Source organism: Lampetra planeri, chromosome 28 (assembly GCF_965212315.1).
Source record: "Lampetra planeri chromosome 28, kcLamPlan1.2.h2, whole genome shotgun sequence".
Lineage (NCBI taxonomy): Eukaryota > Metazoa > Chordata > Hyperoartia > Petromyzontiformes > Petromyzontidae > Lampetra > Lampetra planeri.
This window is the reverse complement of record NC_136134.1, coordinates 7359845-7379224: the sequence shown is the minus strand read 5'-3', so window position 1 is coordinate 7379224 and position 19380 is coordinate 7359845. Positions and strand designations below refer to the sequence as shown.

The window sequence follows — 19380 nt, the reverse complement described above, 5'->3', positions numbered from 1 at the left end:
CCTTGAGAGATATACAACACTATTATTCTCGTCTCACTGTGGCCATCCAACCTTCTGCTCTGGGAGTGTTATTCTTAATTTCAGGTCAAAGGCCCCCTCACGTTCAGACGTGCAGGGTTGTTTAAATCAGCTCCCTCCCCTGTGCACACAGCCTTGAGCTGACCCACTTCGTTTGACCAATCACCTTGGATTTAATAATTTAATTCCTTGGCCTTTTTGGGTTTTTCTTTGCTCCCTCAGCTGCAGGAGGACAAGGCGTATTTCTACCTCCTCCCTGTGTGCACGTGTTCCAACTAGCTCGGAATCCCTAAACACACAATCAGTGATGATTCCTGGCTTTCTGTGGTTGTGATTTAGACAAAGGCGCCTCTGCTTCCTTCCATTGCCTTTGAGTTGACACTGCCCTATTATTCGCCCATGTGCTGAGGTCATAGAATTCGTTTTGACTTCAGTAATATTAACATTCAGTATTGGATTAGCAAATGGGCAATGGTTCATTGATGTAGCTCGCAGCCTGGTCTCCAATTTGAGCGAGCGCGAGGATCGATAATTTAGCCTACTCTGTTGTTGAATTTCGAATTTTGACGTTACTTTAAAACCATGCAGGATGGTTGGGCTTTTTGCCTTAACTATGTCTGGCTGACTCTCCCACTGTCTCTGCCGCCTGCACGGGTGACATGTGCCCGTTCATCAGGCCTTATCTTTCCTTGAAGCAAGGTTGCAAATTCTGCCATCCTAGCCCTCCTCCAGTTCATTACTTAACAACCCCTGGTGTTTTGCAGTTTGCTGCGCTTTGGTGTGTTTTCATTCATTATAAAAAAACAAGTAAAAAGATAATATATAAAAAAATCATCAAATATTATTAATATCAATTTTGGAAGAAGGGGTTAGTATACAACAACCCCCCATACGCAAGCTTATGCGTTTGGGTTAACCCCCCTCCCCCTCCATGCGTACGTACTAAATAGATGGCCCATAACCACTGCTACTATTCTTCCACCACCGTCAAGGATTTTTTTTTTTTACAAAATAACACACCCCCTCAACCTAACGAACAACTGCAGATTTGGAAGATTGTTCGTGTTGATGTGAAACGGTTTGTTGAAACTGATAGCCCAGTCGTATGCCACACCAAAACGATATGAAAAAAACATTGCATCCATTCCACTCCATTAATCAGACATGGAGGCGTTTTTTTCTTTCTTGACGACTTCCTTTGCGGCTTTTTCATCCCCGCGGGAAAGCGAACCGGGGAAGCCACATTATTAACTCACGCCTGCACGCACGCCCCTTTAGATTATTTAGATTGTTTTTGCTGCTATAAACCACTTCGTTGAGCTATCATTCGTGACCCAATCGCTTCTGAGAAATAAGCTCATAGCTCAGTGGGCTTTACCTGGTTAAAATATAAGAGTTTTGTTTTATTTGTGGATATATATATTTGTTAGTGATTTGTTTACCTTTCCTATGCCCTACACTCCCGTCGTCTTTTTTATGTTTGTTGTTATAACGTTCTGACCTGCCCCGACCGGACATCTGTGAAAAAGAGCTTTGTAGCTCATAGAATTCCTCCAATATAAAAACACATTCTGATTCTGATGTTCACCGCCACCCCCCTCCCCCTTCCTATTGACGGTGAATAATTATCAGATGATTCGGGTGAACTAATACAAGAATTGAGTCACTGCTATAGTAGTTAGCGCGCTGTGCTGTGAACCCGGGGTTCCGAGTTTGATTCCTTGTCAGGGCTACCATCAGTTTCGAGTGATATCAGAGCAGGACCTGCCCTGCTCGCTCTTCGTCAAACCAAGCCGGCCATGACGGTGAAGTACGGTAAAGAAAACATCCGGTGACTGACACACACACACATTCAGAGGCCTTCATCCATCGTTGGGTTGAGAATGGATTTTTAATTTAGATTTGAATTTTCCATTCTCTCTGGTTCTTTCGGTAAAGTCACGTAGGTATAAAATGAAATCAATTAAATCACAAAATGGCTTTATTTATTTAATATTTTAAATTTCTTTAATGAAATCACTAAATACACCGACCAAGTGTCGCCCTCCCCTGAGCGACATTCATCACACCGCACGCTGCTTCTCGGAAGTATTAACGGCAAACTAAAAAAAAAGCAGATGACGAATTAGCCTAGAGCTGACAAGACGAGACACGGTCATCCTGTGTGGCCACCGAAGACATCGTGATACAGCTGCCACCCATCCTCCTCCTCGTCTCTCTGGGTCTGTGGCTATGGTGGGTGTGTCTGTGTGTGTATGTGTCTGTGTGTGTTTGTGTGTGTCTGTGTGTGTCTGTGTGTGTCTGTGTGTGTCTGTGTGTGTGTTTGTGTATGTCTGTGTGTGTCTGTCTGTGTGTGTGTGTGTGTCTGTGTGTGTCTGTGTTTGTGTGTGTCTATGTGTTTGTGTCTGTGTGTGTGTCTGTGTGTGTCTGTGTGTGTGTTTGTGTATGTCTGTGTGTCTGTGTGTGTCTGTGTGTGTGTTTGTGTATGTCTGTGTGTGTCTGTGTGTGTGTGTGTGTTTGTGTATGTCTGTGTGTGTCTGTGTGTGTGTTTGTGTATGTCTGTGTGTGTCTGTCTGTGTGTGTGTGTGTCTGTGTGTGTCTGTGTTTGTGTGTGTTTATGTGTGTGTGTCTGTGTGTGTGTGTCTGTGTGTGTCTGTGTGTGTGTTTGTGTATGTCTGTGTGTCTGTCTGTGTGTGTGTGTTTACGCGTGTCATGCGTGGTGCTCGCCGCCCCACCCCCTCCTGTACCGTCTTGCCTTTAGCGGACTGTCAAAGGCTATTCGGGGGATTTTTGTCTTTGTTTGCACGTGTGGCAATTATCTGTACCGGTCCTGGGCCTCCCCTAGGTCGACTCGGCCTCAAATGAGTACCTGGTGTGTGGTGTGTAAACATCGCCGCTGGGGAGACAAAGGCGGCCAGGCGTGGTGCTGGCCACCCACCCCCTTGTATGCCGTGCTGGCCTTCCAATGGTGCTCCGCTAACAGCACTTGCCCACACACTCTGTTAAGGCTACAGGGGCGACCTTTGTTTTTTGGGGAGCAGTAGTGTCGTGGTTAGCGCGCTGCGCTACAAACCCGGCGACCTCGGTTGGCTTCCCGCTCGCGGCCAACGCCGGTGAACTTCATCTGAATCAGTCCTGGGCCTTCCCTAGGTCGACTCGGCCTCAAATGCGACGTGTTAATGTCGTCACTCAGGAGACAGGGCAGGCAGAGTCCATCTCCTTTCGTTCCACCATATGGCTGATGTAGGAGAAACCCTTAGAAGGTATCCTATTGTAATAAATGGATTTAGCCATTCGTCTGAGAGTTGAAAAATTGCGGATTTACTGGCTGCAAGTCTCTATTAACTTCTTTTTTTATTATACCAGGTAAGGTCCACTAAGCTACATAGACCTGGCCGCAAATGATCGCCCAATGAAGTGGCTTATCATGTGGTAATTTATAGCAGCCAGATGCTCTAAACGCATGTTTCTAAAAATGTGCAGAGAAAAAACTGGAGGACCCAAGAGAAAAATCCACTCTACCAAGAGGAGAGAGACAATCAAACTCCAAATATACAGGCGTTTGGGTTGGGATCGGACCCACGACATCCTGTATACCAGGCGAGGTAGTTAACATCTCATCAGGGTCAGGATCGAACCCACGACCTCCTGTATACCAGGCGAGGTAGTTAACATCTCATCAGGGTCAGGATCGAACCCACGACCTCCTGTATACCAGGCGAGGTAGTTAACATCTCATCAGGGTCAGGATCGAACCCACGACATCCTGTATACCAGGCGAGGTAGTTAACATCTCGCCACCGCGGCACCCTTTGGGCCAGTGCGAAGCTGCACGGTCCACGGTTTTGAGTCCACGTGCCGGATGCAGGGGCTGCGACGAGCCGGTTGGACACCACGCACGTGTGAGCAGAGTGGGCTGCTCCAGACAGGAGGGGGAATCAACGGTTTCATCTTTCTGGCAGACGTGGTGGTTGGGGGATGAGATGAAGGGCGGGTTGGGAGGGAGGAAGCGAGGGAGGGGGGTTGGGAGTGGGGTGGGGGAGCATCGGAGGGTGCCGCTATCGGTGCAAACATCGGCGCTTCCGCCATGCGGGCGGTGCTACCGCGCCACCGCCGCGTCATGCGGGGTTAGGTTGGGTTGCAGCGGCGCTTTATGGGGCAGCTCCCTAGAAATAAACACCGTATTGATTTCGCGCGGCGGAGCGGTGGAGGAGCAGTGGTTCGCGCAAAGCGCTGTGAACCCGGCGACCCGAGTTCGATTCCCGGCCATGGCTAAACAATCGTCGTTGGGGAGCGGTGAAGCAGTGGCGCAGTGGTTAGCGCACTGCGCTGTGAACCCGGCGACCCGAGTCATGCATATCAATGTTTAAATATATTGCCCGCTGTCTGTTTTCATCTGTACTGATTTAATATTTGAATTCGTGTATATTACCTGCTGAGTCACTTTGACCTGCAAGAGTAATAATTATTGATTGCCGTTGAAAGCATGTATGTTTAACTTCTTTCGAATCCTATGTAGCCAACCGTACCAATCATAGGGTGCAGGGGAAGAACAATGACACGGATCATTGGCGAATGAAATGCAACCAAAAGCTGAAAAATGCACGGAGAAGCCCGGGGGAAGAATTGCACGCTGGGAATTGCACTGAGAGGCAGAAAGTGTAACGCGTGGACTGGGGACAACCGGCAACTGTTGTACCCGTGGCACGCCACAGCACGGGGAGTAGAGTCCAGCATAAAATGTTTGGGAACATTTTATAAAAGGAATGGGAAGAGAGAAGACAAGTAATGGGAAATAAGAGGAGAAGGATAAAAAATGAGTACAGGAGAGATGAGGACGGAGGAGGGAGGAGGCTGCATGAAGGCCTCGACGCTGCTGCTGCTGCTGCACGGGGCGGAGTCTGTTTTCCCAGTGGGCGGCGGCAGGGAGAGGGGTTCAGAGTGGGTGTGGCCACACAGTAAGCAGTCACGTGCTTTAGATATGTGTGTGTATGTGCATGTCGGTATTTTCAACCTGTTGGGAAAAGTAGGTTGGCTTGGGCAGGACATGTCACTAGAGAAGGTACGATGGCTGGTGGGTTGAGACTAACGACAGAGCTGCAGCCAAAGGCACCGCACAGAGAGTGGTGAAAGGGAGCTGAATGGGTTGTTGCAAGACTGAGAGAGATGGCAATGGCTTGGAAAGGATGCATTTATCCAGCAGCGGATTGGTCATGGCTGATGACAAGGACGTGGGTGTATGTTCCACAGTATTTTCTACTCCCAGGTCTCCTTTGAAAAAGGTGCTTGTGGTCTCAAATGGGCTCGGGCGCAGATTAAAAAAGGCGATGGTTGTCATAAAACGAGGATTTAACTGTCAAGTTAATTTTGCGATTGAAGCTATTGTCCTTCCCCCGCGACATCTGGTGAGCACAGTTGGCTACGCACGGTACGGAAGAAGTTCAACGTGCATTACATGTGTGCGTAAAAAAAACCGGACACTTGAATTCATCATATAGCAGTTTATCTTTCCCACGCCTGCCCCCCTTTCCTCTCGGCTGTAGTTGTCAGGTTGGCATCCAGCGGGTGTTGCTCTCGGGGTCAGAGTTCAAAGAGATCCGGCGGGCGGAAATAAGTGGGCGGCGATATTGTCGTGCGGCGTTTATTGGCTCTAAAAAAATCTGTTAGTGACCGGCGTATTGTTGTGGTTGCACGTAAACGCGGAACGGGCTTCAGTGAAAAATTAGACGCGCCAACAACACCCGGCGATAATGAAGGGGACGTTGAAAGGCGCTCGCAAGTTAAAAGCCGCGGTGGCGAGATGTTAACTACCTCGCCTGGTATACAGGTAGTAGGGGGCGTGGGGGAAATAATACAAATTTAATATAGTCCTTGAAATCTTGAAAATGGCTGGAGAAGCACGTCAGGTCAAGAGGGGAGGGGCCTTCATTGTTTCCCTAAGAAAATGCCGTCGGGCACTGATAACGATGTTGGCGCCATGGTGGCCATTTGGGGGGCATAGTACGGGGAGGTGGAGGGAAGGGGTAGATGGCAGTAGGGGCAGTTCCGGCAAACTGGGCCCCGAAAATCTTAACGTCTTAAATTAGCATTTTTATATACTCTTTGATATTCGTATTGTAGTAAAGAAAATAAGAAATTACGTGGGACACCGCTCGCTGTATTCCGTGACCTTCTGTTTCTTCTCCCCCCCCCCGCCTCCTTTCCCCCCGCCCCCGAACCTCTCGGCTGTGAATTTGCGAATTGTACCAAAAAACTCCCACAAACGAAGTATCGCCGGTTTGGTCGTCAGGCAAGACTCCAGTCGTCCCTGCGCGAGAACACGTGCGTCATATCTCTCTCTCTCTCCCTCCCTCCACTCGCGCAACTCGGACGTTGAGACGGGCTCCGCTCCCTCCTCTCCGACGGACATCATTTCCGCTCGCTCAGGGGGCTTTTGTGTTCTTTGCCGCCGCTGCCTCGCCGCGCTCATTCCTTTGTTGGCGGCCGCGTTGATATAGACACGGACCGCGCGCGGCGCGATATTGCGGGCGTCGAATTGCACGCCCATCAATCACCCCTGCGGGGTTCAAGCGGCCCCCGTTTATATCATCGATGGGGGCAAGTAAGCCACCTGTCACTGAAGCCGTACGTTTAAATGAATACGAACAGTGTTGTGGGAAATATTTTTTATTCGCGCTCCATCTTGTCAGGTCGCGGAAGGTTAAAAACAAATCAGGATGGAGCCTGATTAGTAACCGGATGGGAGACTTGTTACAGGATTGGGCTGTGAATTTAATCCGTGTGGAGCACATGAGTGTTTTCCCCCATCGTACTCGCGGTGGGTTTTCTCTGGGCACCGTGGTTTCTTCCCACACGAAGCCGAACAACTCGTTCATGGAATTGGCCGGAACATACCAATGCAGAAGGACCCTCCTGAAAATAGCATTTTGAGATTCAGTGAAGCTTTACCTAGATACACAAGTGGCACTTTTTATTGGCTCGGTTTACAATTGCGTTAGCTCCACGACATCTTGGAGACTCGCATGCATTTAGACATTGTTTGAAACACAATGCACGTTGTGTTCTGTATCGTGGTAACTGCTAGGAAAGCCTCGGATGAAGCCAAATTACTTGTCCGGATGCTCCGTCTGTTCTCAGCGGCGTCGCGAGGTTGGCATGGACCCTGGTGCAAGGACTAGCTTGTGGGGCCCAATTTGTTACGTAGGCTTTCGCCACCAATATTACATGTCCTGATTGATTTTTGGGCTCGATAACATAATCCGTAATCTGATTTCTGGCGACTGCCTGATGATGCAGGTTGTTAACCACCGACAGAACGTCGTGCCCAACTGTTAAACGTGTGTGGATCGTTCTCCCGGACACACTGGCAGTAGCTGCCGAAGCAGTCAAAAATTGGCGTGTTCATTCACATGGCAACTTCATGAATTGGCTGTGTAGGGTGGCGGAGGGTGTACGACACGCATTTTCGCTCACGGCGAACTGACCCAAAAATCAAATGCTCTCGCATAGCCCGGCGCCCTCTGGGTGCCCCGTCCGGCCCACGGGCCGTGGTGCAGTCGCACCGCCTGCACGCCCGGCAGCCACGCCACCGTCTGCGATGCCGCTTCTTCTGCGGCGGCGGTGTGCATCGGTGTCCCCGGCATGCCTGAGTCAGGCGTGTCCTGCACTCTCTCGTTGCCCCGATTGACACGCGTCCATGCGGCTCACCTTTTAAGTCTGCGAGCAAGCGCTCCGTCTGCGAGTGTCGTTCTGTCCCGCCGTGCAGTTGAAACGAACAAAGCATGTACCTCTGCCTCTTGCAAATCAAAAGTGCAAGCGCACTCGGCTCTCAACTTATCCTTGGTAATGAACGGGGGAAGTGATGGATGACCTGGAAAATACGACAACAATTTGGAAAAATGCTAAATATTTTCGAATTACTCCGGCGCAGGATTTCGCGGTTGTGCTGCGGTGCGGTTCCCCGATGCGCACGCGGGTTGTTTCCGCGTGTCGTTCGTCACGATGTCCGACGTTCCGCCCTACGTGCTGGGAGCTTCGTCTTCGATCATATTCCGTGTGAATAGGCGGTATTATTATTACTAAGATACTGTTTAAGATGCTTGAATTAAAACCTTTTTTGAAAGCTTCAGCCCTTAAGCACCGCTTAATTTCCCATCCACCAAACACACTTGTTTTCGTAGAGTACTGACACATGCGATTTTCTCGCACATGCGAATAACATCCATCACGATGATAACCCAGCAGCATTTGTTCAACAGGCCTGACTGCTGATGAGACGCAGAATGTTGAAACCGGTTTCCCAATTTGCTTGCTTAAACAAATTATTTGTGCTGATGTAATTCTTGAAAGCCATCGGGCAGATTGATAAAATAAAAATTGTTATATGCCGGAGACAAAGAATGGAGTGTTGCCTATGTGTGCTTTTACCCATGACGATGATTGGTAGAACCGAAAAAAAATCCACTTTTTTTGTGTGACCGAGAAAAACAGCAAGGTCAGCATATCAAATTTCGTGGGAGAGGCAGACAGCTTGTTAACACATGGCCACCATCGTTAACACGGAGAGTTGAAGGCCGCCTCAAGTTTAAAAAACAAAGGGCGTTGCGCCCATGTTTGCCCAGAAATCGCGCTCCGTTGGCCGCACCTGCTCCCCCACGAGTCCGCCGCGTAATTTACGAACGGCGGGGAACACGCAGCCACCCCTCGCCACGAGGCTGGCCTCTCTCGAATCCAAGGCCCATCGCGAGAAAAACTCCCACCACTCTGCCCTGCCGACCCTGGCCTACATGGCCGGCTCAGCGAAAAATGTGGAGTGCCCAGTCCCTCGCCACCCCCCACCCACCCGCCCCCACCCTCATCCCCCCGCCCCCACTCCCCCCCCCCCCCCCAGGGAATGTTCACCACGTGGCTCTACGTCGGCACGTTACCATACGTCACGTGGATGGGGGCGCGGTGACGCGGTTGAGCGAGATTCGCGGTTCGAGTCCAGCCGGCCACCCTGGTTAATTTAAACCAAAAAAAAACACAAACTAAAACGAAACTATTTTATTTTTTATTTTACCAGGTAAGACCCACTTAGCTATTTTAGCTCCTTTTCAGAAGTGACCTGGCTGCAAGTGCTAGCTCAGCGAAGTGGCTTATCACGTGGAAATCTATGGCAGCAAAATACTCTAAAACGCATCTTTATAAATGTGGAGAGAAAAACCGGAGGACTCTGAGAACTTGTAAGGATTCGGCTCATGCCATGTCCAGCAAGGTGTCTTTATCAGATGACCCACAGGCATCTCGCCGGTCGTACGGCTTGTAACACACCAAGCTTCAGCACTCCTCCTCCAGAACTTACCCTCCCCCTCCTCTCATATACCCCTGGTCCACATTCCTTGCCAGTCACTCATTCTCCAGGGCTTTGTCTCAGATTATGATTAACTGGCCAAGCATATTTGAGTTGCCTACTTAATCCCTGCCCAGGGCTTTGCCACAGTGGCGAGATGTTATCTACCTCTCCTGGTATACATGGAGGTTGTGGGTTCGATTCCTACCCTGACACCTGTACATTCAGAGTTTGCATGTTCTCTCTGTGGTCGCATGGATTTTTCTCCGGGTCCTCCGGTTTTTCCCTCCGCATTTATAAACATGCGTTTCGAGTATTTGTCGGCTATACATTTTCACATGATAAGCCACTTAATTGGGCAATAATTTGTGGCCAGGTCGCTCCTGAAAAAGAGGTATATAGCTCAGTCGGCCTTACCTGGCACAAAAAAAAAGTTTCCTTTGCCCCAGGTTATGATTATCTGGCCAGGTGCCGTCCAAATCTCCGACATAACGATCACGGTGCTTGCGGTTTGCGCGCGTGCGTGCGTGTGTTGCTCTCACTGCCCAACGGCCCCCGGCTCCAGGGTGCGTCGGATCGACGCCTGGGCCTCCCTGCTCTGGCTCCTCCTGCTGCTCATCCACGTGGCCGAACGATACGCGCCGCTGACCGCCGCCACCACCGCCGCCGCCGCCAGCAACGCTCCCTCCGATTGGCTGTCCCGCCTGCGCCTGCCCGCCACCTGCCTGTGCGCCGCCGTGGGATTGGCCGCCGCCGTGGCGACCAGGCGGCCCGCAGCGTCCTCGCGTGGGCCCAAGCCGCGAAGGTCAGATGCGTGAGCGGGAGAGACGGGCGGAGAGGTGAGGGTGAGGTGAAGGGACCCCCGCCGCTCACCAGAGCTGTATTCCGAGTGCTTTCATGAATTTTTGTTGAGGTTTGCCTTGCAGTAGAAGCTGGATGTTACACGCGCCACCCTTGGGTTGCTTGCGAGTGAGGCCAGGGCTGCAGTGTGTGCTGATAAGGATGAGAATTTTTTTCGATTTAAAGCTTTCGTGACTGCAGGGATTCATCTCCTTGGTTCTTTCGGTAAAGTCACGTAGAATGGAAATAATAAAATAATAAAAATAAAACCTAATGAGACATTCAGACTCTGTCTACTCGACAGACCTGCTCTCCACCTGAGGACGGCTGCTTGCGTTGTGGCCGAAACGTCGTGAGAATCATTTTATTATGTTTTATTTTTATTATTTTATTATTTCCATTCTATGTTACTTTACCGAAAGAACCAAGTAGAAGGATGAGAATTACACCTCAACACGTTTCGTCGTCGATAACACGGTAGCCCTAAAAAGAAAAGTAGTTCGGTCAATGGCCCTCTTTCTGCACAACACTTAGGCCTTAGAAGGTTGTGTTATGCACTCTCAAGGCAGTGCTGTTCATGCATTCGTTGACGTTTCTCTGTTCACGGTGCTTGAGCACCACTGCCAATGAAGTATCACCAAACAATTTGTTTAATTTGTGAGGATGAAAATTTGCTGTGCATCTCAAAGCGCCTTTCATCACATCTTGTCCCACCCATTGCTTTGCCCTGTGCAAGTCTAGCCAGTGGGCTTATATCCAAAGTGGGCCTGTATCAGAAGTTATACCCATCGCCATTCCCTCCCTCCTCCACCGGTATAATGTAAGGATGTGCTGCTTATATCAGAGTTGTGCTTGTATATCAGGTGTGCCTATATCCAGCTTCTACTGTATTGCCGTTTCTAGAAAGTGTCCATGAGATTTCACCCCACTCCCTCCCCATGCCCCCTCTCACACAAAGACTTCATTTGTCTCCAACGTGTTTCTCTTCATTTTACCAAAACCGTTCCCAACTCTCGTTCAAGAATAATTTACGAATTGGACGGCCTAAATCACGGTGAAAATAATCTGTGTGACGTTTCTTGGTTTGGCCTAGGTTAAAGGTCACACAAGGTCCTTGCCGTAAGCCATCATCACTACCTCAGGTGCCTGGTTTCTCCTGGCCAGAGTAAGCCCTCGCACTCGACTCTGTTCGACCAAAACGATTCACGTCAGCGCCATAACCAAGCGTAAATAAAACACGGACAAATGAAGTTCATGATCGTGCGCTACATCGTTTATCAGTGTTACGTCTAGTGCGCACGCGTGCACAAACTGCAGAAAGCTAACATTTCAGGCTCTGGCCCTTTATCCCCTCTAAAGGTCCCATTGCCTGAAACGCGAGCTCACTGTGCGTTCACTTTGTTTACGAATCACGTGCCAGTATTCGTGTCGGCGGTCAGTGGCGTGCTTGGATGCCGAGTGCGCAGGCCATGCAGTTGTACCGGGGGTGGGGGGCCCGTTGGGCCAGAATCAAAGAAAGACGTGGAGGTGCGGAGGGCGATTTAGAACGAGGGGGACCCCATTTAATTCCTTGCGCCAGGGCCAATGCCAACCAAGCTAGGCAACCGGCTCTGGCGACGAGATGGACGGCGCGTACATAGTTCCCCTGAGGTTTTGCGTGCAGTTTAAACCCTTAACCCTTCCGAGACGGCTGCAAGTTGCAGGGGTGGGTGTCCCGTTCACCGCTGAATCTCGCAACGCGCAAGCGGTTTCAGCGTTCATTTTATTTCGAGAGGCATAGCGCCCAAATCTTGACTTAAAGCTTTTGTGACTGCAGGAATTCATATTCTTTGGGTCTTTCGGTAAAGACACATAGATAGGTTCAAAGAAAATAACAAAAAACCAGGCAACACAAGTGGTCGTCTTCAGGAACGTCGTAGTTTTTTGTTATTTTCTTTGAACCTATCTACGTGACATTACCAAAAGACCCAAAGAATAGGCATAGCGCCCGTTTTTAAAGATATTGTACTCACCGCAGAGAACTGTCGCGACCCGACCACACTCTGATAGCTGGTGCCAAACTGTGCCATGCACCCTCCCGCATGGCCTTGTGGGAGCCTCGGCGTGCTGATATAAAGTTTACTTGAGTTTTTCTTTCGGATCCGTTCCGGAAGAAAATGTTTTAATAAGTTTATCGATTCAACAGTCAATTGTTTTTACATTGAAGAGAATGTTGCAGATATTAGTGGTTATGTTTGATTGAATGGTTAAATTATTTACATGACAGATACACATTTAACTATCATCATCATGAAACCATGCTCGATCCACTGCTGGATGTTTGCCTGCCGAAGCCGTCGCCACCTCTCCCGATGCCGCGATGCAACGCTCCATTCAGCACGTGGACGGGAACCGATCTCATCGGTCCATCTCTTCGCTTGAAGTCCTCTCGGGGATCACCCATTCCAGATGCAAGTTGAGAAAAAAAATATTGTCGCGCACGGGATTCGATGCGTGCATCGTGAGCTTTAAGAGGTTGCTGAGTGGCTCGCAGGTTTGAGTGCTAAGAGCCGGTACCGCTGAGATCCTGGGGTTTGAATCCTTGAATGGGCTGTGTTCTTCAAAGTGTAGTTAGTCGATGATCTCTGCCCAGTCGCCAATAACTGCACGTAAAAGGCGCCGTGTTAAATTTGGCTTTGCATTTGCTGTGGCTCCATCAAAGATATGGGTTCACCGCATCTGTCATGCGACAAGCAATCTCACAGCTTAGTGCGTTGAAAAGTGCGCCCCCTACTCTCAATGCCAGAGGCCAATTGTAGTTTTTTTTACAGCAAAAGCCCTCTATAAATCTTTTTCACTGGCCAATCGCTGGCACACGGGGGAGGGGAGGGGGGGGCGCCCTGCCTTGCCCTGCGAGATTTCCGAATGGATTATTTGTCCCGTGACGTGTTGACAACTGAGAGCCCAATCGGCATGAATTGTGAAATAAAACAATCGATCAAAAATTCAACTTACTTGATACAACGACGGCGCATCGAGTAGCTATGCCCCGATACAGCACGCCCCTCATCGAGCACGCAGTATCCCCATTTAAGATGACGTTATTAAGCGATTATTACAAAAAATGTTTTTATCTGGTTACAGGGATGAAAAATCTGACACTAACGTGTGTGTGCTTGATGTGTCGTTTTTGGTTTGAGCCACGATATTGATTTTTTCAGAAAGTGTATTATCGGCTGCGTGTTAAGATCATATTGGTGTTTGGGAGTGAGCGGTGTAATGGGATTTTTATTTCCTCTTGCCGACCTCCTTGCCTTGTTTCTTGCCACGTCGCTCCGAGCTTGTATCTCTGCATGCGTGTGCTGTGCCGCTGGCCTGATGTATCCACCTTTGTTGCTTGTCGTGCCTAAGTACAAACTTGGAACTTTGCAAGTGTCTATCTTTTTTTTTGACTCGGTTTTTCCTCCTCTTTCTATTTCTCCACCCTCCCCTTCATTGTCACTCAATTCATCCTTTGTTTTTCGTTGGCACACGACCAGATCGCCCGGGATGCCCCCCCCACCGCCCCCGATCTCATCAGATCTCACCAAGCTAAGCAGGTTTAAGCCTGGCTAGCGCTAGAGCCTGTGTCCTTCCCGTGCAAGCTTAGTAGGTGTTGTGGCCATTAAGAGGGTGGCGCAGCGCAATCGATTGCTTGTTCCTGTGCACTCCCATCCTCGGCGAGCCACACTGACCAGCGTGGTGAAGTACGGTCAAAAAAAATATCCTTCACGCCCAGCAAGGCATGCCGAGGGCCCTCATCCGGCAGCGGAGTGACGAAAACGGGGTTGTAGACGTTCAACGCAACGTGGGACTCCTCTCGCATCCTAGACGAGGCGGCGTCTCAAGATGCTGGACAGGAGTGGTGGGTGTAGTTGTTTTACAGATGGGGGGGCGCGGGTGGGGGGGGCAGTGAGTTGAGTTTTTGAGGGCTCGAGCCCAGGACTAGAGCAGGGGGGCAAGGAGTCGGCAGCACTGATGGGGGGAATGGAGTTCGAAACTATGGAGAGGATGGGAGTGGTTGGGCAGTAGAGGAGAATCAGAATATTTATTTACACTGGAAGAATCCGATGAGCAATAAAGCTCTTTTTCCACAGATTTCCAGTAGGTGCGCGGGTCAGCACGTTACAACAGCAATGCAAAAACACAATGGGAGTGCAAAGTGTAGTCAAGGTAAACAAATCACTTGAAAAATCTCTAGAAATAAAGCCAAACAATTTTTTTTCTCTTACCAGGTGAGGCCCGCTGAGCCATTGGCTTCTTTTTAAGAAGCGACCTGGCCACAAATTATAGCTCAACGAAGTGGCTTATCGCGTGGACATTTACATGCGGCAAAATGATCTGTATGATTTTAGGAGAAGCGAGCTACCTCCCAAATTTGTTGTTGAATCATTGAAACCTTTGAAATTTACTTCTGGAACTGAGTGTGTGGGACGGCAAGTGGGCAACATGCAAAGCCACGCGAACAATAGAGATGAGTAGAATTCCCTCGATGGGAACTCGGGAGACAACTCGGGAGACAAAGGCGGCCTGGCGTGGTGCTTGCCACCCACACCCAATCTTGTCCCGTGTCGGCCTTCATACGAGCTCGCTTGCTAACAGCACTTGTCACAATGGCCTGTGCAGGCTATAACGGGGGTGGATCTTTGTTTATGTGCGTATCTGTCAAAAAAGAAAAATGTGTTTGTTTCATTTTTGCGTTCGTCACGCGTTGACAGCGGTTGTGGCTTCGCTGCCTGGAGGCGTTTTTCACGATGTCATCAGACAGTGATGGACAAGGGTGTGCCTACCTGCTGTACACCTGGGGGACACGCTCCACTCGGCTTCAGAGCGAGCTTGTGCTCATTGCCGGAAGATGCGTAAAAAGAGCTCGTACTAACAAGAATAATTATATGTGTGAATGTAAGTTGAACCTTTTCCGCACACATACGTAACCAAGCGTGATCATCGGAGGTACGTGGGAAGGACAACAAACTAAACACAACAAGCATTCTAAAGAAATTAGTTTTAAAATAATTACCTTATCGTAAGATAAAGGCGCAGCCCTGCAATTTCCTACTCTCACCATTGGTCACGGAGAGGCCTCCGTGAGAGGGAGTGCCAGACAGTTCCAATGGAAGGCGCATTGTTTTATTATTCTATACGCTTTGCCAGACATCTTGGAAGATGTGGGAGTATCCAGACTTGACCCCACCGCACTCGACCTGCCGATTGACTCGACAACAACCACAATAATAATTGTTGTCTCTTTTCGGTGAGGGTCCCGCTACATTGAGATGTTTGGCCATTTATACTTTTGAGTGTTTGGCTTCGTGTGGGAGGAAAACCCGGTGCCTGAAGAAAACACACCCTGTATGTGATGGTGATCACTCTTGAAGCTTTGCACAGATCGATCTTGCTATCTCATAGCCCAAGGCCTACAACAACACCTCTGGTTATTCCCAGACAAGTCTCCCATCCCAATACTAACCAGGCTCAACACTGCTGAGCCTTAGCTGATGGGATAAAGGTGATTTGATTGTAGCGGCATCAGTTCCATGTAGGAAAAAAAATAAGACAAGCGGTTAAAATTGAGTAACTTCCCAGAAATCGTAACAATTTTTTTAAACAAGTAACTGCATTGAATTAAGTATTTAAAAAACATCGCGTCACAATTTTACCTCCTGTTCACATCCTTGAACCAGTGGTGGAAATTCCACGTTCTTGTGACGGGAGCAAGTCTATTTTTACACAGGACTAAGCAATTTTCGACTTTTAATAATAAACCGAACCGCCATTGCTTGGCCGGTTAAGCTCGTTTCAAAAATGGCGTTTGAGCTTCGTGAATAAAAAAAAATCGGAAAAAAAAATATTGACGGTGAGAGAAAATTTACATTTCCGAAATACCAAGAGTTAGTCGGGCCAACAACGGTGAGATGTTCTGTTTGCGCACTTAACTCCACAACGGGTCTCTTTTGCCAACCGAAATGCGCGCACAGTGAAAACTCTGAGGGGGTAGCTCATATCGGCCGTATCTTTGTTTTTTTCCATTTTATAAAATAACAGAGGCACGCTAACTTGTCTTTTTTACCCCCCCCCCCTCTTGCCGAGAGCATGCAGGGGAGTGATACACGCTGCACGAAGTCCTTGAGGGATAATATATAAGTAAATAACGGCGCGTGCTTTGGAAAGGATCGGTGTAAAGGAAAAAAAAACGCCGAGATAATGGTCGCCCCTGCGAATGTGACGTGCAAGCGTGCGGAGACAAACCTAAATTCACTCTAATTATCTTTTGGTTAACAATAATATGTTAATCAAACAAGACGTGTAATGCACAAGGGAAGTTGACCAGCTTGTTGGCCTCATTTGCGGCCGGCAGGTGTGACGAAACTGCCTTGTTCTCACTCAGAACAAGCCTGCCCATAGTGCATTGTGCCTGAGACATTCTATAATTAACTTTGAATACCGACGAGTTTATTTACTCGTATGCTTTGGTCATCCAAGCGTCTGTCTGTTATTCGGCAGCAACTATTAGTATAATTCATCATACGCCAATTAAAAATCTGTCGTCAGAATTATACTGTTTTTAAATGTAGTTCTCATTAAACCGCATGGTGTGTAAACAAGCCCAATCTGCACTCTTATCATCAACTCTCTCTCTCTCTCTGGACTCTCGATTGATATCCTTTGAAAAAGGGCCATTGTTCAAAACGTCACCTGCTTATCTATTATTTTCTTTGAAGGCCACAGTGTTTATTGACGAACGTCTTTGAGTTGTTTTATTCTTAAGTGGAGTTTGCCAGCGAGTTGGCTTCGTGTGCCACCGACAGGCTTAACGTTACGTAGGTAAAACATTTTAATTAATAAAAGTAAAATAGAAATAAGATAAAAATCACGACGTTTCGGAGGCAACACAAGCTTCCGTCTTCAGGTGGAAGCTTGTGTTGCCTCTGAAACGTGATTTTTATTTCATTTCTATTTTACTTATTAATTTTAATTTTTTACCTACGTGACTTTACCGAAAAAACCTAAGAATATGAATCCTTGCAGTCACGAAAGCTTCAAATCTAGAATTATGCTTAACGTTCCCAGTACGCAGTGACAGGTGACGTCTCGCGGGCAATGAACGGGCGGACGGCCGCTCCCGGCCTGTACGGTGAGCCGGAAGCCGCGCGGTTTTTTCGCGGTGCAGTCCCCCCCCCACGGCTCTTTTCCTGTGACCAGGCGGTCGTGTTTTCACCGCCGACAGCGAGCGATGCTGCCGGTGCCAGGCGAGAGCCGGTCCTGCCGGAATCCTCACCGAGCTACGGACGAGGCCTCGGATTGCGTGACAGCCGAGCGGTTTTCGCGGGCAGTGCGAGCGTGCGCACGTGCGGAATGTCGAGGGTCTTCTGCGTTGTACCAATATGGCGGGAATGACTAGAAAAATAAATGTCGAATTGTGACTCCGAATCGTGACATGTCATCCAATCGCATTCCTGCGGTGGGTTTCGAGTAAATTAATAGGATGGCCACTGATCGACCTTTATTCTACCGGGTGACAACCGGTTGAGAGTTGAAGTCTCCTTGTCAGTGGTGACCCGGGTCAATGGCTGACAGCCGTTTACAGTGCAATACAGGTCTAACGTGCACGGCTGAAACAACAAGAGGATGGGCAATCGCAGAGCAAAGTGAAACGTAAGTCAAAACAACTCAGGAAACCCTTTAGCAATGGGGGAAGCGTTCGTCTTCATCAAGTGTCGTCATCACCCTAACGGAGAGTTCTAGTGCACGTCCAGTGCTATCCGCCTTTTGCGATTTTCGGCGTCTTCTCGTGCGTTGTCCAGTCCAGCTGCCCACAGCGTCCCACCGTCTGATTCCTTATCTTCGTCTTCCTCTTTTCCCTTCGATGTTTTCTTACATGATAACCCTCATTGTTTCTGCAGCCTGGACCTCTAACGATGTGTCCCCGCGTGTATCCATTCTCGTGTTTTAGGGTTATGGTCTTCCGGCCTGTGGAAACGTGAATGCAAAGGAAAGTCTTGACTTAAAGTTTTCGGAATTGATATTCTTTGGGTCTTTCGGTAAAGCCACGTAGATAGAAAAAATTTATAATAATAACAATATCACGACGTTTCGATCGCAACACAAGCAATCGTCATCTCTTCTCACCTGATGAAGATTGCTTGTGTTGCGATCGAAACGTCGTGATGACGATGACGACGGAAGGAAGGCGTCAGCAGGAGCGAACTGCACGTCACAGCGTCCGTTTCCACAGGGGGCGGCAGCGGAGAGAGGCGGGGGGGAAGCGGGAGGGATTCCGTGCGATCGTAGACACGCATAAGTCGTAGGATTTACGGGGATGCTTGAGCCGAGTTAGATGCACAAAAATATCGTCTCGATTTAAAGCTTTCGGACTGCAGGGATTCATCTTCTTGGGTCTTTCGGTAAAGTCACGTAGAATGGAAATAATAAAATAATAAAACATAATAAAATAATTCTCACGACGTTTCGGCCACACCGCAAGCAGCCGTCCTCAGGTGGAGAACAGGTCTGTCGAGAAGACAGAGTCTGAATGAGATTCATTCGGACGGCTGCTTGCGTTTTGGCCGAAACGTCGTGAGAATTATTTGATTATGTTTTATTATTTTATTATTTCCATTCTACGTGACTTTACCGAAAGAACCAAGAAGAAAAATATTGTCATCGAAGCGTTGCCTGGAGCCAGTGCACCGTCTCGACAATGCAGCGCTGCGTCCACCACTTTGGTGGCCGCCGTGCAGAGTTTCGGTCGCACGCGGCGCCGTCGGTGAGGGCCTCTCTCGTCTCGCCCCCCCCCCCCCCCCAGCTGTTGCCGCCGTTCATAAACCAAATTGGCTGAGGGCTTGTGACACCGGGAATTTAAAATAGAACGGTTACCACTCAGGGGGTGGTGGGGGTGGACAGGGTTGGGATGTTTTCACATACTTGCTCGCAGATGAAAAGAGAGGGTTTTGGATTATGGTTAATCTGGATCCGTGGTGTTGGCAAAGCACGGCCAAAGTTTGCCGACTGCAGTGCCACACGGTAGCCGTGTTTAGGGTTGTAAGATTATGTTCAATGCAAAATAAGGTCGGCTTATTTTACCAGTAAATGTTCTTGTTTTGAGTCGCCCTTGGTTTATTTATCTTTTGAGATTCCAGCAGATTCACATTACGTGTTTAGATTTCCTATAT

General features: G+C 48.8%; 1 protein-coding gene across 1 annotated transcript in view; it reads left to right on the top strand.

Moving 5' to 3' along the window:
- TMEM201 (transmembrane protein 201) overlaps positions 1-19380 on the top strand; it is a 122544-nt gene that overhangs the window by 25080 nt on the left and 78084 nt on the right. Inside the window, exon 7 of the mRNA XM_078607767.1 lies at positions 9915-10154. Within this exon, the coding sequence (XP_078463893.1) occupies positions 9915-10154 (240 nt within the window). The remainder of the gene's footprint in view (positions 1-9914; positions 10155-19380) is intronic.